Below are 27,855 nucleotides of genomic sequence, written 5' to 3' on the forward strand. Positions count from 1 at the left end.
TTACATTTCTAGTGATTATTTTAATTACATCATATCCTCTACAATACATAGGAATCGGCAGTACAAGTATCATTCCTGTGCCAAAATGAAGGAGCTATCAAAACACACATCTGTTGAATTTGAACTTAAATGAACATTTTTCTAATTCGAAACACTTTAAAAATGACATGCTTGTCATACCTTATTTCATTAAAACTTGACTTTTCGCACCACAGCCATAGAGACTTAAGTGTATGGCAAATGTACTCCATATTTGCCTAAATAGCTCACACAAAAAAAAAAAAATTGTAGGCACAAGGCCCTCACAACAAGAACATTGATTTCACTGCACCCTCAACACCCTTAACTATTTACTAGAGCAAAGCTGTAAAGCCTATCTATAACAGACCAAACAAAATATATGAAAGGAAATTGACAATTTGAATGGTTTGGTATATATGTCCTCACATTTATTTCCTTAAGATCGACACAAAACTAGGAAATATGTTTACAAAAGAGTGAATGTAAAGACTGTATTTCTTTTCTTTGACTGCAGCTGAAATATCAATCAACATCACTTTACTGATATACTGGCTGGCTGACCAATGGCACACGTTTCATCAGCATAGTACAGAAAATGAATCAGATCATATAGGAAAAATCCATTACTTTTTTTTTTTTTTTTTTAAATGAAGACACCTAAAATTTTAACTAGTGAGCACTAGAGGGCTGAAAAACATGTTTTTGCATCTGAATAACATCAGTGCCTTTTCCACTGACACTGTAAGATGAAGTACAACAATGGTTTTCTTAGGGGAGGGGAGGGGGGTCAAACAACCATCTAAACACTTGGCCTTATTAAGATGAGTCTCTAATTGTAAAATCTGCAGAAAAAAACATTTCAAATTTAAGTGAACTTGGAATCTTGCAGTGGCAATATAATAACACTGTTGGAAGAGATTTTTACTTATGGGTTTGCGGCGAAATTCTTAAAATTATAAAAACACAGCCATTAAAGCAAATAAAAGACGGAACAGGAAATATTCATTACAATGCAGAAGAGAGGATCTAGATTTCTTGATGCATCAACACAACATTGTGAAATGGTGTGCTCTGAATTTCAATTGGTCCTTCAATACTAAAATGCTAATTGTTGGCCAAAAATCTAATGAGGGCAGTTTTGTGGGCTGCCATAACTCTTCACTGGAGCCAGTGTTCAGTTTGTCTCTTCCCTATTAATACACAGTGTGTGTATTACACGCACGTGAGTTGGACACGCACTGGTGCAGAGTGCATAGTTAAGCGATAGCATGGCACACACTTCCAAGTGAAAGGCTTCGCTTCTCGACCCGTGTTGCCATTGTTGCTGTCTTGAGAGTTTTGTCTCCGTAAAATTTGGAGGCAAAAATCCAAAGCATCCAGCTGACCATTTTTTGGTGCTAAAATCTGACTCTTAAATTCACAAGGGTAGATCAATCGGTCAACGGAGTAGCTGCAATATGCAGCAGAGGTGCGAGCACACATGCTGACACTGAGTAAGCTCACTGGTCTGACAGCTGAGCTGCCTCAAAGTTTACAGCCAGCTTCCTGTGTTTCCTTTTAGAGGCGGAGCCAGTAGCATGGCCCGCGGCCGGCTTATTTTGTCGAGAGGGTGTGGACGGGTGTGTCTTCGTCATGGAAACCGGGTGGGCCGGCATGGATGGAGAGGTGTCGTTGTCTCTGACGGATTGTGATTGGCCAGGAAGCATGTCCTGGCCTCTCTGGGTTCGGTTCCTGGCCACGCACTGGGCTGCCGAGTAAAACTCTCTCGTGTCTTGGGGCTTCTTGTTGGCCGACATTCGTTTTTTCGTCACCTATTGGTGTTTGAGAGTACAACATTAATTTCAGAAACAAACCAAACTGGATTTCCACTGCAAGGATCAAGTCATTTTTTTGCTATATTATATTTTCCCCCTCTCTAATCTCGTTGCACACTTGAGTACAATGACAATAAAGGGATTTCTAATTTCTAATAAAGTCATTAAATAAGTACATTTGAAAAGTAACGTTTTGGGTTGTCTGACGATCTGAAATGTTTAAGTGCAATTTTAAATAAACAGTGATCAAAATAGGACGGGACATTTTAGACAGACGGGGAAAAAATAAACCCAAAACAAAACACGAGACAGGTATTAAATCAGAGTTTAGCACTTCGATCTGCAGTGTAACGAAAGCCTAAGGAATGAAGCTTTACCTTTTGGCAAATGAGTCAATTAGTTAAAAAAAAAAAATGAAAAAAATAAAAACTGTGGCAAGTCAGCTCCGTTTCGTGTTAGACCAGGTGAGCTTTATGCGCTTGATTTCCACAAAGATGCAGAAAACAATTGTTACATCTTCCTGTAAAGTGGTAAACGTATTTAGCCTTTCGTCATCCTTTTATCACTTAAGTATTTACCAACATCACACTTGAACGTGAGAGTCTTATTATACATCGGTTAACTTATTTTTCAACTAAATGACTCTGAAAGTCAAACAGCACCTCATAATTAAATATGTTCAACTTGCCGCGCATGTTCCACATTATTCAGCAACACTTGTATGCCAACCTGTAATGGGATGAACTGATGATGTGAGCCGATGGGCATAGTTGTGACCGGCTGTTGCCTAGCAGCACCAGGGAACGTTCCCGTAGCTCCGTAGAATGGCGGGTTCTGGTGGTGGCGGGGCTGGGGGGGCAGAGGCCTTCCCCAGATTGGGGCAGGAGTGCCGAACCGTGAAGGCATCAGGTAGCTGCCTACAGAGAACAAGGCCAAGTGTAAAGAGGAATTTCATACTCAGTCCCAATATCACTTGATGATGATGATGATCAGACAAGAATACTGGAATGTGCAGAGCAAAGTGAGGATGCGCCCTCTCTTGTTCATGGGAGGTCATTCAAGAGAGAAAAAAAGATTGATTGTAATTACACGGTGGCTGCCAAGAACATGCAGTACAGCCCTTCCCAAACCACGCGAGTTGTGTCACACCATAGTACAGGACAATAGGGATGAAAAATGATTCAAATCCAAATGAATAGCGCAATTTAGGAGAATAGAATTTTCAAAACCAAAGTCTAAAAATGTGGCAAAAATCAAGACTGCGAGAAGACTGTGAATACATAAAGTGAATATAAAGTCTACAGTTCCTGTTCAAATGCCAAGGTGTTTGTGATGTTCAAAAAATATATTAAAGAAACACAAAACAAAGAAACAACAATGGTAAAAAATACATCTATGTGACATATAACCTGTACAACTCAATTAGAATTTTTTTCTGAATCTTTCCAAGAAATATGACTTGGATCATCTTCAAACTCATGCTAAATGAGAACTAGCACACACCTGCCACTTGGCCAAATAAATTGAGTATTGACCGTTGCCTAGCTTTTGACGTGGATGGATTTACCTGACTGGTTGAAGACAGGCGGTATGGGTCTGATGGCTGGAGACTGCAAACGTGCCATTCTATGGAACAGGGGCGCTTGAAGAGGGAAACCTGACCCTAGTGAATTCTAACGGGGTAAAAGGTTTGACTGTTATACATCTTATCTATTTCCTAAATAATGCTAGGTGAAATCATAGAAAACATCATTGTAATATGAGGTTGTGGTGTCTTGTATGATCGGCAGGGAGCAACAACGGCACTAAAACTCCACACAACAAAAACAGTTCGACATACCAGTCGTTGTAAGGCAAAGAAGGCTGCTTTCTCCTTGGCATCGTTTTCTGAGGGACACTGAGGCCCATGAACAGTCAAACCGTTGGATAGCTTAACCTGACACACGGCAACACCCTGCAGACACGGACGGACAACCACACACAGAACGTTGGACGAATCACAATTGTTTCCCTGATTTTATTTTCTGAACGGGTAAAACCAGAGACTACTTGAAACATGCCAGGAGTGCATTTTTGTTTCAGATACAGGAAATTGGATTTCAAGACAAATAATGCATTGTTACCTGTCGGTTGTGTATATAGCTGAACTCAGGTGGTGCCATGCCTAAAGCGACACATACACACGCCAGCTCTGACACCTTGTTGGCCTTTAACGTGTTGGACTGGTTAACCGGTACAGGAGAAGATGACCCTGCTGCTTCTCCATGGGGAACATTCATTTGGGCCGCTGGTTGGGGAAAAAAAAAAGACAGGTGATATGAATCAACCTCCTTTAACTATATGCTTTCATTTTTCGGAGATTTAACTTACTCAAAAGGCAATTGAGAGGATTCATTTTATGATTGCATCTGAATCATTTTGTCAACTTTACTAATGTAAGGACCATGATGATGTTGTGACATCATATTACCGTCCACATGGGAATCACAAGGTACCGTATTTTCACATTCATAAGGCGCACTTCAAAGTCCCAAATATTCCGCAGAACAGACGAGGCGCCCTGTAATGCGACGCGCCTTGAGTATAGACTGAGACCCATAGATCTGTACACGTGCCATTCTCTTGACCAACAGGCCCGATCCCCTTAGGGCATTTCAGAGTGCATTTTAGCACACCCTGCTGGTTAAAGTCTAAGACCACCGTGCGCAAAATTGACTGTGACAAATAAATTCTGTGAATAAGTTTTTTAGTGATGGTTTGAGACAGCCAGTTAGAACAGACCCGTATGTACGTGTGGGAGAAAGCTGGACAAAAGGGCAGCTGTCCACAATGTCATTGTCTGTCTTATCATTTATGTTATTGCAAGCAAAAAACATCACAGGTTTAGACAACAAACTCCGCAAAAAAAAAAAAAAAAAACACTGCCCAAAGCACACCACTCACATCTCTCTAAACAGCCATCAGATGGGGTGAGGCTGATTGGCTCCCAGAATCCATTGCAGTAATCTTTTTCTGTTTTTATTTCTTTTTGGGATATGCATGGCATGAGAGATGCATGTTTTGTGTTAATTTTATTTCTTTTTATCATTGTTTGCTTATCTGCTATTCATTTATAGTTTTGGTTTTGATTTAAAACCGTGATTCTAAGGAGCGTGGTGACTAGTGACACCTCCCCTGACATTGTTGATTTGCAGTGTTATCATAAGAGCACTTAGAGCATCTGCAGTACTGCCATTTATGAAGGTGCCATGTTCTAAATGATAGCTAGCATACCCAAGCTAGCATGCGCGAGCGCCCCATAGGGCGGCGCGCCCCATAAGAATAAATGGAATAAATGCAGAAATAGCACCCACAACTGACGCGGCGCCCTTTGATACGGCGCATCTTTAGAACATGGAAATAAGGTACCTAATTTTTGGGACTTTCTTCTCTTGTTATGCTTCTGGCCATTTGCAGTCTCCTGAGGGGCGGGGCTTCCAGTTCCAGTGCCGTCAATCTTCAGCATCTCCTTCAACACCAGTGTGCCCTTCTACAACCACAAACAGTTGGAACACATTCTTAGTACAATGGTGTGTGCCCAAACACGTTATTGTGGAATTCAAGCAACAAGTAGGGAGATGGACTAAATTCAAAGTGGGGTTTCAATTAAACAAAAATCACAAACCAACACATCTTTCTAAAATAGCTCCATTCAATCTAATCACAGAAATATCACCATGGCAAAGGACTGTGGTGACAAAGGCCCATCAGATTGGGTGGTGGGGGTTTGTGAAGGTGCTGGAGGAGGATTTTCAGGAGTCTGCTGGCTGTCCTTGGAGATCTTAAGGTTGGCGAGCAGGTCCTCAAACTCAGTTGATGTCTGAGTGGAAAAGCATTTAGATTATAGAAGCAGGACAAAGGAAAATAGGATAAGTCTGTAGCCAATTTAACACCACCTCTGCCTGTGTGTGAATACCTTGCTGACTGTGTTTTGCTGAGGTAAAAGAGAATTTGCATCATCATTTTTCTTCAACAACCTAATGAGACCAACAGAGGCCTGCAAAGTACACACAAATTGTTTACACATGGACACATACACACAATCAACAAACACCAATTTTCATTTTGAGCCCGCATACATACATGCATACTGTATATAGCTCGTCTGATCATTTATTTTGTATTAGTACAATATTTTTTTTTTTTTAAAGGTTCTGTTTTTGTTTAATATGTTGCTAAGTATGCACAGCAGAAAATGAGTCAGGTATTGCTAAACTCGACTAATTAATTAATTAATTAAATTTAATGCAAAATGTGTAGTTTTGAGTAGAAAAAAAAAACAAAAATGTTTTGGGAATTGGGGGGGGGGACTCAAACCTTGAGACTAATGTATCGAACCGAACCAAATCCGGGATATTGTGTATCGTCGCACCTCTAATATATACATATTTACATACACACAAATAGATACACGCAGACGCACACAAACATAAAACAACAAAAAGAAATCAGAGCGTACGTTATTTTGCCAATGAGAAGGAGGTTTATTGGAAGGGGCAGACTCTTGTAACGACTGCCAGACATTCACGTACGCGTCTCTACTCTGTAACGACAATGTTGAGAAAATGTAAAGCCAATGGAGGAAATAGTTCCTTCCTCCAAATTTCACTTGATGCACTGGACTGTATGTTAGATGAGGTGCAGATGAACTCACCTTGTCCGGTGGCTTCTGATTAGGAGCCTTAGAGGTAGAGGTTTTGCAGCCTTGGTAGGGTGGCTTGATCTCACTGTGTTTGTTGTTATGCTATTAAGTTGAAGTTAAAAAGAATGAGTCAAAAACAACAGAAGGAATCATCAGAAATTCTTAGAATAATGTGACGGATTATTATAAAAATAATCTCTTACTTGCGTGGATATGAAGGGTGAGCGCGGGGAGTGGTTGAGGTTGGACAGATGATGGTGTGAGTTGAAGTTTGCGGCAACAGCAGGCTGAGGTTTGACAATGGCGGTGAGTTTGTGGCACGTGGGATCCATTCGGGCACCATGCGACAAGTTAATTAGCGCACAGGGAGGAAGGCGATAACAACGAGGTGATGTGCACCTGAGGATGTCAGAAAATTCTGTCTTAAATCGTAGCAGCATTCTGTTGAACATCCTAACAAAATGAAAGATTTTCTGACATTAAAGTGCCATGAAAGGACAAAGAGAGACGGCTGAGTTGGTGTATTGCAATAATCATGTAGTGTGGTAACTCTCATCGTATTGGGCTCCGATTACCTGATATTAAGCCCTCCAAGAAATTCTTCATCAAACAGCACCTCATAGAGAATCTCATCCTCACGCTCAGCTGAAAAGCCAAACACATGTACAATATTAGATACATTATCCTTTGTGCATGCATGTATTTCTCAAAATGAAATTGAGGAATTTGAAATTGTATCTTATCACCTCCTTTAATGCCAATAATAGTGCCTCGAAGACCCAACGGGACAGTGAAGCTCTCTCTGACATTGATGATGCGGTCAAACAGGCGATATTCTGCATTGGGGTCTGGGACCACACCCTGCTGCTGCTCCAAGGGCTAGGTGGAAATATATGAGAACATGGATGCTGGGGGGGGACTATAAACTTGGGGATATTTACATTTAAAAACAGAAATGACTGATGTGTAGCATTACCATTGAAAAAGCCACCAATAGAAACAAAGCCAAAGAAGATATTGGCAACACAAACACATAAAAACATAACCATATTAGTTGAGGCGGGAACCTAATGTTGGCCACCAGAACAGTGCTTTAAATGTGTCAGGCCATTGAAAACTACGGGATGACATAGTCAACACATGATGTAAATATATACAGTATAGACACATCGCAGACAGACTTCAGCATTAAAGAGAATACAAACCCTAAACAGGAGATGTGGCTTGACGGTGACACGAACTTTCTTGCTACTCTTCTTCACCTGAGATAAATAGGCGTAGAAAAGAAAAAAAATGGTAAGAGAGCTCAAAGACACTAACAGTAGAGCACACTTAAGAAAAGTCTTTGTGTTAACACCTTGGCTTTCTCCACAGCCTCCTCAATCTTCTCAACGATTGCGACATCCAGCACTTGCAGGTCACATGACGCTCTGCTGATTGAGCTGACAGGGTGACTTTTCAACCATGTCATGATTTCAGCCGCCTTTTCTGCTCTGTGGACCATCACGAAATTACAAAAAAAGATTCAGTTCCTACTAAACATGCAGCACACAGGAAAAAAATGCATTAACAGTAGGTCTGCGCCAACTTAAAAAATTATGTAAACAAGCAAACTCTTTCAACTGAAGGTAAGGATTTTACATTGTAATTGCTCTCACCGCATCTTACAATGAACAACAAATACAGAACAAAATAGCCTGAAAAGACAAGAATTGTAGCAGCTCTGTCTAAGTCATTACCTAGACCTTCAGAATCAGAATCAGAAATCCCTTTATTGTCATTGCACAGTGTGCAACGAGATTAGAGAGCTCCCCTCTCTAGTGCAATACAATAATTCAAGTATATAAATTAGATAAAAGAATAAATAAAATAATGAGATGGAAAATAATACCAGGGTAGTTATAGTTTAGGAATTTTTATTGTAGGTAGTTTTTCATTGTGAATTTTGTTTTTTAAATTTAGTTATTTTTAATTGGTTTCGAGGCGGGTTTGTTAGTTTTTATTAGTTTTAGTTTTTTCAAAAACAGTTTTAGTATTTGTTTTCATTTTTAAAAAGTGTCCTACATGTGATCAAGATAAAAGCAAAGACCATGTGTTGTGAAAATTTGACAAAAATTTTCAAATATGACAATTTTACGGTTTTAACAGTCAAGAGACTGAATAACAACTGCCGTGCATACCGCTTCGTAAGTTCGATGCAGGTATGAACTACGTAGGACATGTCACACTATGTGGAAAAACAAAACCTAAAATTCTGACAAGCCAGACTTTATCAGCTGTGGGCATGAGTCGTCGTAGACGCTCGATTGGCACAAGGCTAATGTTATGCTAGCAGGGTAGATTAAAATATAGCTCACAGATTTGCGGAATGTTCATTTGTACACTGTACACATTTCACACTGGGTATTTTTGCTGGAGAGTAAGCTAGGGGATAAAATGATTACATGCCATGGTGGTCACCTTGCATTTTAATATGAAATGCTTCCACATTCTTGTCGTTTTTCCGCAGCGTCAACCGAATAGCTTCACTTCCACCTTGTGCGTTTTTGCCCAAAATGTGTTGTGCCTGCTCGCCCCATCCACTTAATGGAAACCCCTACAAAATCCACATTTTGAACCACAAACTGCAATGCGAACGCGCTTATTTCAAGCCTGGTACAGCATAAAATGGAAGACCCAGATAGCAAAACTCAAGACTTTTAAAGTTAATATTATAAATTATATAATATATTCAATGCTTTTAAGACTAAGAGTCCATAGGAGCCCTGTTTGGAATAAGAATGAAACATAAAACTGAAAAATGTAAGCTCAGTAAATACTTGCAAGATGCAAGACTCATAATGACATAATTCATTATGCCCTGTTTTGTTGTTCATCTGAGGTTTACCGATTGCGAAATAATTTTCTTGCAAGTTAAACCTGTAAATGAAGGTTGATTGTTTATATATGAGGGTTAGTAGCTGCAGCACAAGACAAGTATGCATTTACCCATTTTGGTCTTCTCCGGGCCAGATGTCATCTTCATAGAACACATCATCGTGACTGTTTGTTGAAACAGCGTCAAACACCTCAGAAAATCTATTAAGACGTAAATAATCATATTTTAATAATTCAATGCAATTCCAATAAATTGTCCGAAAACATCCGCTCACGATATTCTTTTTTAACCTTTCTAAGTATTCGGCTAAAAGATCCTCCACAGCAGCAGAATAAAGCCATTCCTTCTCAGTTCTCTTTGTGTATCCAGGAACCTCTTCATTCTTCTTGTTGAACTTCAGGTTCAGGCCAACATTAGCTTTTTGCTCTCCACAGGGACTAAGAATGCATTTGCAGAGAGAGCACAAATGGTTTAATCATGGAAGAGGAGTAACCAAAATACAAAGTAAGACACAAGATTCAGACTGTGGTGACAGTTTGAAGTCTGGAAATTACGCTACTCACTTCTTTTTGGATCCTCTGCCAATGAAGATGCTTCCAGAAAAGCGGGACACAAGGTAGCTGCTGATACCAAGACGGGATGCCACAATGTACCCAGGGCTGTACTTCACACAATACTTCTATAGCATACAAAAGGCAAATGCATTCAGAAACCACAGTTTCGGACATACTTTTAATGTATTGGTATGTATGCGTCTTACATGCTGGTTCTGGATTAAAACTTCTAGTTGGGGCTCATGTGGTACATTGAAAACCACACGGACACGCCCATCTTTGATGACATCACTTGAATCTTGCACCTGTTCAGAATGTACAACAAGAGGTGGAAAAGCAGTTGCTATAGTAGATCCAAAGTCTTCGAACGTAGAAATTGCGGTGAACTGACCTCGCCCATGGCAGCATAGTAGGGGTTTCCCACCATGAAAACAGTGGTTAGTGGAGGATAGAGGTCTTCTAAGCTCTTAAAGCAGGTCAAAGATGAATAAAAGGCTTCAATGTCCTAGGAAAAGTGATGACAGAGTTTATGCGTACAGTAGATGTTCCTGTATAATGTGCAGAGATGGGCATTTTGTGCCTGGGAGTGGACGGACGCAATTTTTTGGGGCGGAGGACGCACGATGAGAAGTTCTGTAAAAAGGACGGATTAAGAAAGGAAGTGTTTTTTTTTTGTCCGGCCCCATAAGTAATGCATGCATAGAATTCAAATATTAGCACTCCGAGCAGAATGAAATCTTGAAATGTACTGGTTCTCGCTCTCTCTCACGAGCTCCAGAAGGTGAGCAAGCAGCAGAGGGTCTGTGTGAAGAAGCAATTGAAAGCCAAAATAAGCATTTCAATTTGCATTTAATATGAGCAAAGGGACAAAGTGCAATAAATACAGTCATTACTACAAAGCGACCCTGGTCCGAGCTCATCAGTGAATTTGCCTCATGTGACAACAAGAGTCTAGAAAGGTACAATGCACTCAGCATGTTTCGCGGCACTAAGTGTAAATAACGTGTAAAATGCATGTTTTGTGTCAATTATATTTCTTCAATCTATATTTTGTTTAATTATTTGTGAGTTTGCTATTAATTTTTCTGTTGTGTAATAATTTTTGTGTTAATGTGACACCGTCATCTACAATGGCGTGTTGACAAATGACTTCCATACACCTCGTAATTGGACGAATGTAACTAGTAAGATTTTTCTGTTGCTTACAATAATAAAAGTGCAAATGTCTCTTACTCCCTCATGAGCATCACAATATATCAGCAAAGATAAGTACAAATCCATTTCTATGGCTAAGTATAGCCATTGTGAAATTCACTCAGGTGTACTATAGCAAATTTTGAAACCTGTGCGCGCGGGGGAGCGTAGAGTTAAATGCAAGGATGGAATCGCTTTAAAAGGATGAAGACGGAGGACGATTATTTTTATGAAAAAGGACAAAAGTGTAAGGGCAGAAGGGTGCCCGGGTCGCAGAACAGAATGGCAAAATAGGGTAAAATGCCCAACTGTGAAAATGTGTCGTTTCCAATACTCTCACCCACATGAAATGAACCATAAATTTCCCTTGTAATTTCATTAAGAACAATAAAATAACACGAGAATGCTTGAGCCTGTGAGAGAAAATGTACAGATTCTGGGAATTTCATAAAAAGCAATTAGCTCAAATGAGTTTAGTTGCAACCAACAAATGAAAGTTAGAATGTAGACCTCTTCTATTCTGAATTAAGTTGCTCATTGATAAAGGAGTACAGAACATCCAGAGAGATTTTTCCTCATAGTCCATCAAGGTAATGTTGTCATATACTGTAAATATTGCAATCTTTACTATTAATCAATTTACTGTTGACTCTTCACATGTTTTCTTGTATGTTATTGTTTTTGGAGTGAGAGTTAATGTGTTTCAATTTGTGGACATGTACCTGGACCACAGTCTGGTATGCAAACGGGAGGACTTGCTTAGCCCATTGTTTCTCCAACTCCACCACACCGTTCGATTTGGGGACGTATTTTCTTCCTGTCAGCAGTTGTCCATATAGAACCACTGTTGTTTCATTCACCATGATGCCTTTCCTCTTCAGGTAGCTTTACAATATGAGATTATGGATAAATGACAGATAAGTTTAACATTTTTTTCAAGATTTTTTTGCACGTGTTCGAGCCTCACTGTTCAGTTATTCCTTGGATGTCTTTCACCCAGTCCCTCTGTTCCTTGTCTGAGAGGTAAGTGACTTTGGTGGGGGGAGGGGTGGAAGACCTGAAGTAGACTCGTTGAACCCCTGGTGGTTCTTCTAAAGAAAACCTATGAGGCAAAAAAAAAGAAAATAAATATTCAAGGTCACCAAAACAAACTAGCCTACTTTGTTTTTGTTCAATAATGAATGAGACTTTCTGCATTTAAACAAAGCCCCCCCCCGACCCCCCCAAAAAAATAAAATAAAATAAAAACACTTTTTACTTTGTGTCTCCATCTGACACAGCAATGATACGCGCTTCCTCGAGATGTGGCCAGTTGACAAACACCGACTTCCCCAGTACTTGTTCAGCAACATCATCACAAAGCTATAAATTGTAAGACAGGGAAAGAGGTTCAGGGGAGATGAGTGGCTGGCAACAAGTTTATTTTTGTGGTTATAGTTTGCAAAACAGAAGGCATTTCTAATATTTTGCACCAGTGTTGTACTGCAACTCTCAGAGGTCACCTCAAAAATAAATAAAATAAAAAAAATAAAATAACTTAATACCTCTCTGTCGGAAGCAATCGAAACGGATTGTTATTTTTGCAAAGGCAGAGTTTTAATATAGTATTATATTACCAAGTATCTTCTATAATTTTATAATGGGCAATGCATATAATGTAGCACTGCATGTCAACAAAAAGACAAGAGCTTACCAATTCTTTTTCCTGAATGGGGAGGATATCCAACATCATATTTTCACCTCTACTACTTTGCTGGAATACAAGCACTCCACTCTTCTTCATAGAAAACTAAGAACAGGTGAAATGAATAAGAGAGAGAACAAGACAACAACGAGACGAGACTGATTGAAACAATGCAACAAAATGTAGTTTACTGGCGTTTGACCTCAGTAATGTAATGAATGAGCTTGACCTCCGTAATGTATCTTTAATAAACAAATGACACCACAAGTATTGTGGGCACCTCGTGTACTGAGTATAATACTCAGTATAAAAAAACACAACAATTCTTCAGTCATTACAGTATCCACACAACAATCACAAAGCTGAAAGCTTAGGTTTCTCATCTGGATAATTTGTGCTGGGCAGAGAGAGAGCGCACAAGGCACATGTGCAGCAATCTTTCCCAACCTTTATTGAACAAAGACACATCAGAAAACACCCCAAGAAATTATCAGAAAATAATTTTTGGGTCAAAAATAATTGACATGATATAATTTCCCACAGTACACCTGATAATCTCTCGCAGCACAGTAATGTGCCAAGGCACACTGCTTGAGAATCAGTGCTGTGCAGGATTGATATGACATTTGGTCATACAGTGGAAAAAAATAAAAATTTCAATGAATAGTACCATATTTTGCACATCCTTAGAGGTATTTCTCTAAATGACAATGGCCTGTGCTTGTCTTCCAGTTATGAAACAAATGTGAGAATATACCTTGTGTTTTATGTGATGTAGTGTGGGGAATCCACAAAAATATAGCGCTGAGCGATCCACACTCCTGCCAATGTGGTTTAGCGGAACTTGCCAGGCATCCATGGGAATGTTTTCTTTCCTGGAAAACCCAAGCACATGACAAAGTAACTTGCAATTGACATTTTGAAGATGAGCTGTTGGATTGATGCATGCTATTCAAATGTATCTCTACATAATACCCATCTCTCCATCCATTCCACCAGAATGAGTGGAAGGCTGAGCTATTGATCTTAAAGTCTGAACATAGGTAGCAAAAGCAGCAGCATTTCTCTCTCCTTTTAGTTATACATGACATTACCTTAGGTAACGTGGAGATGGAGTAATTGCAGAGAGGTGAAAAAAGACAACCATGAAACAATTAATTAAAAAAGACAATGAATAACAATAATAATATGTTTGAATAATATGCCACCATGGAAATACTGAGGCTCTGCGTGATTTATGGTTGACAGAAGATAGCAAGATAAGATTTAAGAAACCTGACTGATCTCAACCCCAGTTGAGGGGTGGCATGAGCATCTACCTGACATGGCAGTGGATGATGTTTGGGAAGAGCTGAGGAATGGTGGAGGGATATGTGAACTCTTTCTCATGGTCATATGTATACAGCGCACACTCGGTATGGTGATTCCTGGCTTTTTCTTCATTTGTCAAGTGATAATTGCAGCTCTCCATGGCTGCTAACAAACACCTCTGTTAAAAAGGGAAAAAAACAAAAAACAACAAAACATTATAGAAAATGTCTGAAAAATTTATGGTGTTTTGAGTGTACTGTACCTCATCGATGAAAGGAATTAGCACTACGGCCTCCCACTCCTGCTGCTTGCCATTGAGGTCTGTTTTGAAGTCTGTGGGGTAATATTCAATAATGGGCGATATTTCACTGGTCATCAGGCGCTGAAAAATTAAAAAAGGCCACATTTTTTACATCAATTGTGACCACGTCTTGGATTGAGTTGTTTCATGTAATGTTTAATCTTAATTTTGTTCTGTTAATTTGCACTGATAATAAGCAACAAAGCTTTATTTGGCATCAAATGACTTTGCAGCAGAAAGAACATAAAGGTTCTGTTTTGCTAATGACATGGTTCCTGATATTTTTGAAAAGGTCAAGAAGATAACTGCAGAGCAATCCATTGTCAGATCGGTTATAATTAACACAGGAGCATATGATGCGTTGAAAAAAATAGTCGGAGATACTGAAGGAAGACTTTGTTGATTCACAGAAAAAGCAATCTCTGAATGCAAAGGTATTTTTGAGCGGACCTCTGCCTACAGTCAGTCCGGCAAGGGGATGAGCGCTTCAGGCGGATAATGTCGCTGTCAAAATAGCTGAGATTCTCATTCATTGAATTTTCATTGGCTATTTTTCCATTTTTTGGGAACGTCATCATCTCGTTCAACGCAATGGGAGTGACCTTAAAGTATCGGTTGAGCCAAGGTGGGCCATTTTTCACTAACAAGCTCAGTTTAGATATTTTTTATGATCAGGAAACTGAAATTATTCATTTTCTTTTTTATCCATTCATTTTGGAGAAATTAGGACATGAGAAACAAAATGAAAACGCCAACTTTTAATGAGGAATATGGCTACACCCCCTTCCCCTCTTTCCTTGTCCAACGAGAGTTACTTTAGGGACAGATTACAAACTCTCCATTGGAAATCATTGTACTATGATTGCTTATAACATCCAAAAAATTGTGTTAAATTGGTACCAAAATTCATGTGGACAGTGCTTCAGAGGTAGCGTAGTCGTCTATGTTAATTAGTCCAGAGTAAAACCAGAGTGTCAATAAATCTAAAAAGTTGAGCAGTTTCCACTCTCTGAAGGAGTGACCATCCTGGAAAGATGACTGCTCACTCACAAAGCTCCTAATTCTGGATTGTCTTAGTCAGAATCCTGACCACAACCCAACTAAGACGCGATGGAATGAACTTTAAGAGAAATCTCGTTGCACACTTGAGTACAATGACAATAAAGGGATTTCTGATTCTGATTCTGAAAAATACTGCTGAACTGAAAATGTTTTGCAAAGTGCTACATTCTAGTCAAAAATTCCTCCTGGCTTGTGTGTAGATCGGATCTGTGAACTAAAGAATGCTCAACCAGTTATGAAAACTAAAGGTTCAAATACTTTATCCACTCTGCACTGTGAATGTTTCGTTAAAAAAAAAAAAAAAAAAAAAAAAAACACCACCACCACCACCACCACCACCACAACCACCACAACCAATAAAACATGGTACCATGTAATTGCAGTGTATGACTGGTTTAAGAAGACTTTCTATTGTTGACTTACAGGATCAGAACAGATTCTATGAGCAATTTATGCAGAAATCCAGGTGAATACAATCTAAAAATACAAGTACACCTATTCTAGCTGGATGTGCATGACAGTACAAAAGATGTGTGTGTTACCCTGTAACATTCAGGCAGCAGCTCCATGCTGGCAGCGGGCAAAACTGCCAAGAGTTGCTGGAAGGGCATAAAGGGTTTCCCAAGATCAAAGGTCAACTTCAATTCTGAAATATTTCTGATGTCTGACAGGAATGGTGCATAATGGTAGGGATAAAACCTGGAGAAACAAAAACAGTATTACAACGCTTAAAATGTTGGCCGTTTGGAAAAGTTAAAAAAACAACAACAACAACAAAATTGTCCAGAGATTTATTATCAGGTAGCTGAAAAATAAAATGGGAGGGATAAGTTCTCACCAGCTCCAGGATTTAACCCCATGGTAATAGTAGTGGAGAATCCACTGGATGCCTTCAACATAGCATTTGGCCTGCTTTGATAGAAAATCACTGGAAAAGAATACGAACATCTTTTCAGGCCACCGTACATAGAACAAAAATAAACTTGTTCAAAACCAGGTAAAATGGGATATTATATTTGCAGATGACTTTGTTATCCGCAGAGTTTCAGTCCCATTCAGAGCAAATAGGAAAGTGGAAGAGAGGTGAAGAACAGAGCGCACGAATGATGTAGGGCAGGGGTTTCCATTGTAGTAGCTCGCAAATGGCGTGTCGGTCGATTGCATTGACATGCAAAGCAGCCAGTCATAGACCTGTTGCATGTCTCACCGCGCATACACATACAAGGGCGCTAACAAGCAAAAAGATGTCCTTTTAAAAGATAAAGATGTCCTTTAATAGTCCCACAATGTGGATTTTTTTTCCCGTCAACTCTAAAAAAAAATAAAGTATAAAAACAACATGGAAACATGTAAGCTAAGTATTTCCACACAGATTGATAGGAGGATTTTTGATTTACGGTGGGCTTTGTGGTGGGGCGTCTCACACTGGCTGGAGAGCAGGCGGACCGGGGGAAGCGGGTGATGCGTGAAGGCATGCAGTCACAGTTTCCCCGGTGCAGGAGAACGACCTGCGGGATGCAGGAACCGTCCACCACCAAAACCAGCAGGCGCAGCATGAGCAAATATTCAGTCCAAGTACCAGTCCAATGTGCCTAATGTTCATTGGGAGGCGTGCGCAAGGCTCGCTATCAGCAGCTCGTGTCCAGACTGTATCCTTGACTCATTCCATTCAGCGCAAGTCACCCGTAAAGTAAGGACAGAAAATGCGCACTATTTGTATTGTGCAATATGGTTTCATGCAATTATGCATCAATATATAATGTTCCTATAAAGAATTATAATTCTATTTTTAAATCAATACATAAATAAAGTAAGTAGATCTCTTAGACTTGCTTATTTTATAAGTAGCTCGCATGTTGAAAAAAAGTGGCCATCCCTGATATAGGGGGTGGGGGGGAAAGTTTCTGGGGTTATTTGTAACTTAAGGCTGATAAGCCAGTAGGGAGACTAGCCATGTTTCACATGCCCACAACGCTCTGCCGCAACTATAAATATCATTTGTCATTTGTACACCTCAGCATAACATTTTATAACAATAAAATAACAATAACAAAATGAAATATAGGTCAATTTACAAAAAGAATACACTTAACTTTAAAACCTAAAAACAAAAACCTTTTTCTAAGTCTCTCGTGGCCTTCCTTTTCATCCTTGTAAAATATTATTCCATGGTGTCTCTTGAGGGTTTGTTCACTGCACTTCATATCTCCCGCTCTGTGCTGTGTGCACATGCTCTGTACACAAAAACATCTCAGAGGTAATACTCCCTCGACACACACTAATAATGAGAGGACCACTGCCACCTACAATGAGCAATTACACTTTTTTCTTGTATGGCACCAAAAATAAATTAAAAAAAAAAAAAAAAAAAGAAGAAAATGCATGTTCAGAGCCCTTATCATATTGGTAACAAATGTTTAAACGAACCCCCCGCAAAATGCGTAACATTGGTAGAGAAGCACTGTATACAAAGTCTTTTTCGTACCGCTTATGAGTGGTTAAAATAAATAAATAAAACTCACTCAGACACTACGTCCACCCCCATCTTGGTCATGTAGTATGTGCGCTTGTACTGTCTGAACTCTGTTTCAAATATATCATCTTCCTCCTCATCATCTTCAATAGGAGGTACTTCCCCACCATCTATCACTTTATCAGGTGACGTCAATTCTACCAGAGAGAGAGAACAGTCCTGTAAAACAAAAAGCACAAGCAAATATAAGTATGTAGTAAAACAACAGTGAAAATTGTGTAAGGTTTTGTTACGGCTGTCCTAACCTCTTCCTTGTGGGTGTGTTTACTGGCAGCTTCCATCTCTGCTGCTCGGCCCGCCGCCTCATTCAAGTACTTGTTACCAACTTTACTTTCAAACCACTTCAAGTCCACAAACACATTACTGAAATGCTCACGGTCAAACTGGACAGAGGTGGGGAAATATAAAACAAATCAAATTTGCTTTTCTTAATACTCAAACATTTAAGTGTATATACATACTGTACATATAATGTATATTTAAATAACCGTGTCCCGATAATTACTAAACAATAATTACTTTGATGAATTAAATGAAGTTAGCTTTTTTTTAAGGTGCTTGATGAATCGTCATTATTTTCGGCTACGTTTACAATGCATGCCATATGATGCCCCAATTGGATTTTTTGTTAAATCAGATTGTTTTTTTCTTTAATGTATTCGTTCACATTATAAAAACAAATGCCACTTCTAATGTGAACGCAACACGGCCGTGATGTGACATATGTGCACATAGCATGACGACGAGTGACATTCTCCAAAAACATGTAATCAGTTCAGGGGAGTAAATATGATCGCGCGTGTCCAGTAGGGGCTCATCTCAAATCTCCAATATAGTCAGACAGAAGGAGAAATATTTTGGGGATATGAGACAGCACTCCTCCATCTCCTCATTTTGTCGAGACAATTACTAAAGTTGAAATGACATGAGATGTTAGGTGGCCGTGGCTCAGCAGGTAACAGCGGGTTGTTCAGTAACTGAAGGGCCGGCTGTTCGAGTCCCGTTTTGTCTGAGTCGTGTCGTGTTTTTGGTCACAACACTTCAGTCACCTTGCTCTCTTGTGCGCTCACACTTGTGTACGGCAGGGGGTGAATATCTGGTGGTGGTACATACACATAAACACAGTAATCCCTAACCACGCCGCACTTCACTTTTCACAGCTTCAGTGTTTTGTAAATTTATCATAAAAAAATTTGAAAAAATTACACCCATAATGCGGAAATACGTGTTGCTTTTAAGATTTGAATTGACTGAGAGGCTCTGTCCATACCAACAGACACTCAAACAAGGTGTGTGATTGGTTCCCAGACGCGAAATCGACCAATGAATGAACGAGTGGATTTACCTCGTCATCGTAGCTTCTACCCGTGTAGTATCGGCCACATTAATAAACGAATAGACTTTTGAACAACATTCTGTTTGGAAACTCATAACCGTCACAATGGCGTAATAGATGTTTGGAACCCCCAAAATTAACAAATGAAAAAAAAAAAAAAAGCCAACCTCTATTTCGTGTTTTCTTTACTTTTCACAGGGGTTCCGGTCCCAATTAACCGCAAAAAACGGGATTACTATATACATATATTTACACATATACATACATAAACATATCCATATGTTTACACAAACACACACACACAGACACACACACATGAAACAAAACCCAATTACAATTTATGTGTCTAATAGCCACACCTCTGAGAGTTTCTCCAAGTATTTCTCAAAGTTTCCCAGGTTAAGGTGGCCATTCTCGTTCAGATAACCTGAGCACAAAAGAAATCAGTTTGATTCACAAAGTAATGAGCAGCATTGATGAGTAGTAGGTTTGCAACCATGAAAAATTGCCATAGCTTTTCCAAAAATGCCATACAGCTTATGTGTTGTCAATTGGGTGCCTACCTGGTAGCCCATTGCTACAGTGATCAGTAGGTGTCTGCTCCAAGAATAAGCATGGCTCATTTGACTGATCTGGTTAGGAAGTGGGCATTACGGCAAATTCAAGATTGTGTTGCACCACTGCATAGAGTCTATACAGATCAGTCTACAGTATAGACTCTATACTCTAGACTGATCCCTCATACCTCGAAATTGAAGGCCAACTTTCATTGCAGTCAAAGATAGTGCATCAAGTGGCCATTATAAGAACACTGCACTTCAACATTATCTGCCTTCTACACATTTGCAGTCAAGGTTTGCAGACCGATCCATATTGCTCTCTTCCCAGAAAATGTAGTCTCATAGGGCCGGCGGGCATAACTGCCCTTTAACCACCAGGCCCATTAGCGCTTGTGTCAGCAACACGCACTGTAACTTGAGTCCAGACCATATCTACGGTACCTGAAACGGCTTGTCATCATTGGAGGCAACCTCAAGAGATAGAGATGAGAATCTCTAAACAGTGGAAAACAGATTAATATCCATAATCTGGCGTTGAACTGCCATCACAATTTGGGAATACAGTAAAGAGGAGAGAATGGTCTGGCCTTAACTCCATAAACACATTGGACGTGCTTTTCGCCCAGAGTGACCAACACAACCACATTGACCGACTTAAGAGAAATGCTGGTTGGAGAATAGGATTCCATCCCGTGGTGAAGCGTGACCACACGACGCTACTAAGCAATATGTCCTGTTTTTTTTTTCAAACCGCAGTCCATCCAATCCATCAAACAAGAGTCAATGGCAACAGCAAAATAAATGGGCATCAGCAGAGATGATTTTGCAATTTTTTTCGTAAATGCAACCAATATAATTAGCTCTGCTGCTCATCCGACAAAAGCATATTCTAATATGGCCCCATTAAGAAGGCTACAGGCTTTCCAACAGTTATAGATTTACGAACAAGTGTTGCTAAGACAAAGAAATAATCTGCCAAACACAAATTCTCTTACTTTTTGTGATACATTTGTTTAAGTTTTATACTATGAAGCAGGAATGGGCAAACGGTGATCCCAAGGGCCACAAGCGATACATTTTTGAAAATGAAAATGTTTACTACAGCGGGTCAATTTTAAGAGCGCCTACAAATCAAAGTCTATATTTCTGCATCAGAGAAGAAGGGAGAACGGTTCCTGGCCTTAGCTTAAACATACACAACAGTACACCCCTAAAGAACCAATTCTGGAGGCATTTTTTTTCATACTGTACATCTGGTTAGGAAGGGAAGAATGCGGTCCGGTGTGGTTCCTCAGTAGCGCCATCAAAAATTTGTGGCCGCTTTTATTGATGAAGTTGCCCATCTGTGCTCTTAAATGTGTCAAACATTATATTGTAAAAGGCACACTTGTGAAAATACAAAATTAAAACAAGAGAGTCAACATACTGTGTGATGTTAGAATACTTTCTTGTTAGTGGGTCTCTCACCATCGAGGCTGGGCAACACACTGATGTAAGTCTTATACAGCAACGGCAGAGCATCGTGATTAATGTGAAGATGAGGAAGGTGAGGGATGAAGTCGTTCCCCACTAGGAAGCTCATGAGAATCCAGTCATCTATTATCCGCTCCAAGTCATAATCAGAGCCCAGCTGATGCTAAAAAAAAAAGATATATATATATATATATATATATATATATATATCCATCAAGATTAATCAGTATAGTGCAGATATCACGCATGTTTACGCCATGATGGGAGTCTCTCATCTCTTACCTTAACCGCGGAAAATTCATAGTTAATGTATTCCCTCATCAGAGACAAGTGAAGCAAATGGAACGTTGTCTCCTCTGGAGCAGTTACCCTGGAAGGGATGAGCCAGACAGGACTTATTCACCAAGCACCATAAACGACCCTATCAAGTCATTTTCATGGTTTGTTTCTAAATACATGAAATATGTTTGAAGATAAGAGCTAAAATCATGCACAAACTCTGAGAACAATGTGAGACTGAATAGGTAAGACAGCGTTAAATTCGTTTTCACTTTCTCAGTCGTCTACATTTTTTGACAGGGCTAAACGGGGCCCAGTGATGCACTGTTGTCGCCCCCTACTAAAGACATTTTCCATTATACTGGTTCTACCAGGAAATAGCCTGATTCTGCAATTCCATTACACTTTCTCTGGGCCTTGTAGTTACAATGGAACCTCTCCTCAGAAACTCTGCCAACCTGGTTATACAACGCAGGCCGAGTAGGGCCGTGACAAAAGTGCGCGTTTCTTCAAGCAATGTTGCAAGTAACTCCACTGGACGCACCCATTTCGTGGTTCTAAGCGAGAAAGAGCCAGTTGCTAAGTGACAGAAAACACAATATACAACGTACACATTGTGATTTAAAACAATGCTGAACCATATTTACAATTCGATAAGATTAACACGTTGCAAAGTGTTTTTCTCAGATTTTTATAAGCAAGTTAAATCAACTTCCAAACTTCCCTATAACATTTGTTTTTTTTTCTCAAAAATAAAAAAACAGTTCTTGTTAAATTGCACTGTGCCATATTAAAGATAAAGATGTCCTTTAATAGTCCCACAATGGGGAAATTTCTAAGTATGCACTGCAGTGTTTTAAGAGACTATAGATTGTAAAGAACTGAAAATTATCATTTGTTGAATTTGCTCAGCTAAATCTCACCTATATTTTGAACTCTTTCAATGACACTAATATGCAACAAGATGACCCCAAAGCCTTGCTGGCTAATAGGTTAGCAGTGATGGGTGTGCTTCAAAATGGCATGCAAAATCTTTATTGTAGTCAAACAAGCTAGGCAACCCCCTCTCTGTACACTTTTAAAACTTGAAGACATTTTTATTCTTTAGTTTTCAACATGAGACTGGTGCTGTTCTGCTGTTCTTGTGGTATCTACTGTATAAGTTTATATGTGTTTTAATTTGTGTTCTAATTTCCTGTTAATTTATATGACACCATATGGAATGCACTTTATAGCTCCAGCTGAAATGCGTTATATAAATAAAATTGTATTGTGTTGTATTGAAGGATCAGAATCAAGGATGTACCGTCTGGGCAAGTACAGCCTCCCTGGTTCTTCCTATACATGAAGAGTTAAAAAAAAATAATTCTCTCGTTTGTACTTTACATTAATTTTCTTTTCTTAATCCAATGTCAATAATTTCATCATTACAATCGATCTTTGTCGACGTCACCCCTTTGGATTTTGCATGGGCGACACAACAGACAACGGTGGGAGCACATACACTCGCAGATATATCTAAACTTCTGCACACACGTTCCAACACACGACAGCAGCCAAAACAACACAAAATACCCAACAAGAACACACAAATATTTTTTTCAACATTGTGAAGAACATTTAAGATAATTGCCGCAAAGTCTTGCAATATTTTCCTAGTGTAGCAAGCATTAATTACAGCACTGAATTCCTCTCCTCGACTCTGATGACCAGCCAAATCGCAGCCTTTGCAAATAGCAAATCCTGTTTTATCAAATTGTGATTATATTGCAAATACAATTAATCATTGACCCCTAGTTAAAATTGTTAGTAGAAGTATTTATATATATATATATATGTGATACAAATTGTCTCTGTCCTGTGAAAAACTTGTTTTATTTTTTTTTTTTAAACAACATCTTGATAATTCATCCATTATGAGTACCGCTTCTCCTCACAAGAGTCGCGGGGGGCGGTGGAGTCTATCGCAGCTGTCTTTGGGCAGTAGACAGGGGACACCCTGAACTGGTTGCCAGCTAATCGCAGGGAAGACGTAGACAAACAACCATCCGCGCTCAGACTCATACCTAGGGACAATTTAGAGTGTCCAATCAACCGGCCATGCATGTTTTTGGAATGTAGGGGGGAAACCGGATTACCTGGAGGAAACCCACGCAGGAACGGGGAAAACAAGCAAACTCCACACATGAAGACCGGAGCCGGACTCGAACCCACAACCTCCGCACAGTGAGGCTATCGTGCTAACCAGTCGTCCACCGTGCCGCCCCCGTGATAATTCAATGTTGAAAATTTAACCTTGAGCAAGAACAACAATTCAACCTTTTCTGGGATTTCTTTCCTCCAAAGCGGACCTCTTCTCTGAGCAGGGAGAAATTTGGCTCATGGCTGGTCAAACCCAACATGATCTATCAATGGGATAATACAACATGAGAATCCTGAGTGACCTGACACACATCCACATCAAATTTGCAAGCACACAAATCGTACCAAGTCGGCATCCAGGCCATACAAGCAGTGCCGGGTGTTGGGGTCATGATGTGGCTTCGCAGTCTCGGAACGAATGAATTCCATGATCTTATGTTCGCCTTCGCCGGGGGTCTAGAAAATAGATGGATAGGCTCCAACTTGGTCAGTAAATCAACCTTGGCATGGTGGATCTTTACCCCCAAAATTTTAACAATGACAAATGCGCACCTCATGACCTGACAAGTAGATTTTGACATTCTGCCAAAATTTGTCAGTCGAGAGTTTGTTGTGGACAAAATACTTAAGCTGTTCTTGGAGTTTCACCATGAATTCAGTGCCTGAAACGAGATGACCAAGTACATTAAAATTGCTGATGCTTTAAAAAATAATATGTCATGACTCTATTGTCACCCAATACGGTCAGTGCGGAAAAAATGGGCACTTCTTTTCACGTTTTAATTTAAAGAAAAAGGAAAAAAGAAAAGAAAATGCAGCTTTATTTATACAGCATATTTAGGACTACGTAAATTGATGTGCTTGACACGATTAGAATTAGAATTAGAAATCACTTTATTGTGATTAAGTCATACCTTTAAAAACATTTAAAAACAACTAAAGTAATTTAAAAACAAAATACAGAAAAAAAGATACAAATTATTCAAAGAACATACAAGGCAAGAAAAACATTTTTTTTATTTTTAAAAAAAGCTAAAAAGATCACAATCATAAACATGAAGAAAAACAACATTGTTTTTAAATATGGACTTACAAACATTCACCTTTGTGGATGACTTCACGTCTGTCATCATCTTATTACATGTGGGTGCAGCATAACAGCTAAATGCTGTTACATTATTTAGGTTTGAAAGGTGGGCTCTACTTTTGATCCGAGTCAAGTCAAAAGGAAACTTCTTGTACAGAAGTATTCACAACCTTTGCTCATTACTTTGTCGATGCACAGCAATTACATCCAAAAACTTGTCCCGGAGCCTTTCTAGATCGACAGGTGGGTGTTATTTTCAAAATCCAAATCTAGTCCAACCAACAGATATCACCAAAGAACTTCACGGCAAATGCTGTGAGAATGTATACTTATGTACCTGTGATTTCTTAGTGTTTTATTTTTCGCAAATTTGTGGCAAAAAGACAAAGAATTTGTCAAATTTTTAAGCATGAAAAAGAAATTAATTCATTTTGGAAAAGTAAAGGGCTAAGTAAATTAAAATGGTTGATACAGGGCCATCCGGCAATCAAATTCAATACCAAAAACTATGTCAGATAATAGCAAAAACAATTATTGTTATACAGTTAGGTCCAAACTATATGAAAAAGAGGGAGGGGGTTGTGATGGGGCCTACCTGGAGTGATGCAGTTTGAGTCGAAACGAGCTTCTGTGGGCAACACCTCTCCTTTATCGAGAGCTTTTTTTATTTTCTCTTCGGCTTCTTTGGCAGACCTGCATACACAAACATGTGCACAGATGTTCAGGAAAACAATTCAGGTCAATTTATTCATTGGACAAGAAAAACTAATTATAAGTCCCTCGTTACTGACAACTTCCTTAGGTTCAATTAAGACCTGTGCAGAATTATGGAAATCAAGGCCGTCTGCAGGAGAAGAGCTGGCACTGCCACCGAGACCTTAAGCAAGGCATCAAATCCATTAGTACAAAGCATACCGTTTGAAGCCTTTCCAGTTTTGACTCTGCTCATGTTTTTAATCTTCTTTTTGGTTTCAAAATACCACCAGACTAAACATGTAATTAAATTTTACAGCTGCTCAAACAAGTATTTTAATAATCAGTTAATCTGACAGTTAATTTTTTAAAATTAATTGAGTAATTGATTTCACATTGGAGTTTTACATGTTACAGGTTATACATTAATGATGAAATACAGTTTTCAAATAATTTATGTTGGTCTATTTTTTTTACATCACAAAACCAGGGATTTGTAAACTTTTTAAATCTACTGTGAATCCTGAACCCACCGGAATCGCCTTCCTCTCTGCTGGTTCATCTTTGCCCTAGGTGCCACACCATCAACTGCCATGAAGAAGACCTTGCGTGGCTTGATGATCCTGAAAAGCACCTCCAAATAATGGAAAATGTCCGCAAAGATTTTCTCTTCAGAGATGCGGAAGTGAACGTCTTCATCATTTGGGTGAGAACACTGATGGATGATGCCATTCATGTCCAGATATAGATTGTCAAATTCTGGAATCTGAAAGAAAGGGGGAGGGAGGCCGACAATTATGATTTTGTATGATTCCAAATGAAATGCTTACCACACTAATATTAAATGTGTCAATATTCCATTTGTGTACAGAACAGTTTCAACACTTATGGAAAGTATCTTTTGAGTTAATTACTCACATATACATATACATTGGGTGATGCGCTTATCCAAGCGAAACACAAACCCCAAAGGGATGTTCAGAAGAGTTACTAGATTTATTTGGAACTGGTCTCCCTTATGAGGGGCTGATTTTCTGCGCCCTTACCGTGACATACGAAACAGATCTCTGTCCAAGAAAACACAATGATTTACACAGGCACACACCCAAAATGGTGAAACAGTAACTCAAGCTCCGTAATACACTGCGTGGTTCCAACTCACCACCTTAAAAAACGAGAACAACATTTTGGGAACTTTTGATTTCGCCTGGAAATAACAATAACGTCATCGTTGGTTGTCGTTAAGTCTGCTGTACATAATTGTGCATTCCACGACACGATGGCCGCCACATCACTTAACAAACCGAAAGGACGCCGCTGTCAACAATAACGAGGGACAAAAATGGGATTTTATCGTCACCATAAATGTCTGTCTAGCTATACTCCATAAAAGTTGTACGAAAGAAATTCACTTTTTTTCAACAAAACCATAAATAATACAACTCTGACTCGGCAAAGTATATTGATCCGTAATTGAAGACGGTAACGGGACAGCTGATTAAAAATAAAAGTGATGCTAACTCGGGAAAATGTTTAATGGCGTATTGAAACTAGTCAAGTGCAATAAAACTTCAACAGCGGGTAGTTAGATTAGCCGAAAGCCAGGTGCTATCTATGCTAACGCTGCTATAGTCTGTCAATAGGAGCAATAACGCGATCCACGGTCACCACAATCTTACCTGACGTTCATTGACAACTTCACTGAGACAAGGATAACGCTCAGAAATCCATCGGTAAAACTTCGGTACCCCCATATTCACCGTAACACTAAATACCTCTGCCTACAAACTAAACTGAGAGTACGTTTAATTTAATTGTCCAAGTGGTTGGCTTCCAGCGGCCTCAGTCAAGCTAGTTGTTCGTGGTACGTCGGCAAAATCAACCCGCCATGTTGTTGTCTACATTAAGTTCCTGTCTTGTCATTGTTACGTAAATAGTCGATCGAAAAAATAACATAGTTAAAAAAATATATATAAAGGTATATCTAATGGCATGACATTATAGCACCGGTGGAGAATTAATTTTGAAAAGGGACCACATGAGAAACTGGAACGTTTGCCGAGGGCCAAATAAACACGCTATCCTCAATTTTGTCTATATCATTTTAATCAACTGAGGAGGAAGCATAGTCTTGTTTTAATTAATTACTCCGTGTGTAGATATGGTATCGATTGTTATAATTACTATAGACAAATGTTAAAACAAATAAGATGTAATTAAAATTATGTTGTTACAATTTAAAATTACAACAT

The 27,855-nt window shown here is 39.2% G+C and overlaps 1 protein-coding gene across 1 annotated transcript; it reads right to left on the bottom strand.

The window, feature by feature from the left end:
* On the bottom strand, positions 1-27,514 carry xrn1 (5'-3' exoribonuclease 1). The gene is made up of 40 exons (XM_088311104.1): positions 27,283-27,514; positions 26,137-26,369; positions 25,506-25,603; positions 24,376-24,485; positions 24,169-24,279; positions 24,001-24,086; positions 21,685-21,772; positions 21,397-21,565; positions 19,729-19,796; positions 18,279-18,416; positions 18,023-18,192; positions 16,339-16,428; positions 16,043-16,199; positions 14,400-14,519; positions 14,146-14,315; positions 13,584-13,701; positions 12,836-12,931; positions 12,401-12,504; positions 12,110-12,244; positions 11,865-12,027; positions 10,340-10,453; positions 10,155-10,253; positions 9,958-10,073; positions 9,685-9,831; positions 9,505-9,594; positions 7,874-8,009; positions 7,722-7,778; positions 7,263-7,395; positions 7,092-7,161; positions 6,720-6,915; positions 6,529-6,618; positions 6,334-6,417; positions 5,791-5,871; positions 5,551-5,694; positions 5,244-5,364; positions 3,959-4,122; positions 3,676-3,789; positions 3,403-3,508; positions 2,565-2,752; positions 1-1,832 (listed from the first exon to the last, which is right to left on the bottom strand). The coding sequence occupies exons 1-40, from the start codon at positions 27,355-27,357 to the stop codon at positions 1,521-1,523; spliced, it is 5,061 nt and encodes a 1,686-aa protein (XP_088167230.1). The 5' UTR covers positions 27,358-27,514; the 3' UTR covers positions 1-1,520.
* Positions 27,515-27,855: the final 341 nt, after the last annotated feature.

Source organism: Idiotropiscis lumnitzeri, chromosome 12 (genome assembly GCF_059441095.1).
Source record: "Idiotropiscis lumnitzeri isolate Australia: NSW breed Sydney's pygmy pipehorse chromosome 12, RoL_Ilum_1.0, whole genome shotgun sequence".
In the NCBI taxonomy this organism is placed as follows: Eukaryota; Metazoa; Chordata; class Actinopteri; order Syngnathiformes; family Syngnathidae; genus Idiotropiscis; species Idiotropiscis lumnitzeri.

Coding starts and splice junctions, on each gene's coding strand:
- xrn1 (XM_088311104.1), bottom strand. CDS start 27,357: ATGGGGGTACCGAAGTTTTACCGATGGATTTCTGAGCGTTATCCTTGT. Junction 6,916..7,091: donor CTTGGAGGGCTTAATATCAG/GTAATCGGAGCC, acceptor TGACATCCTCAG/GTGCACATCACCTCGTTGTT. Junction 2,753..3,402: donor GCCTGTCTTCAACCAGTCAG/GTAAATCCATCC, acceptor TGTTCTCTGTAG/GCAGCTACCTGATGCCTTCA.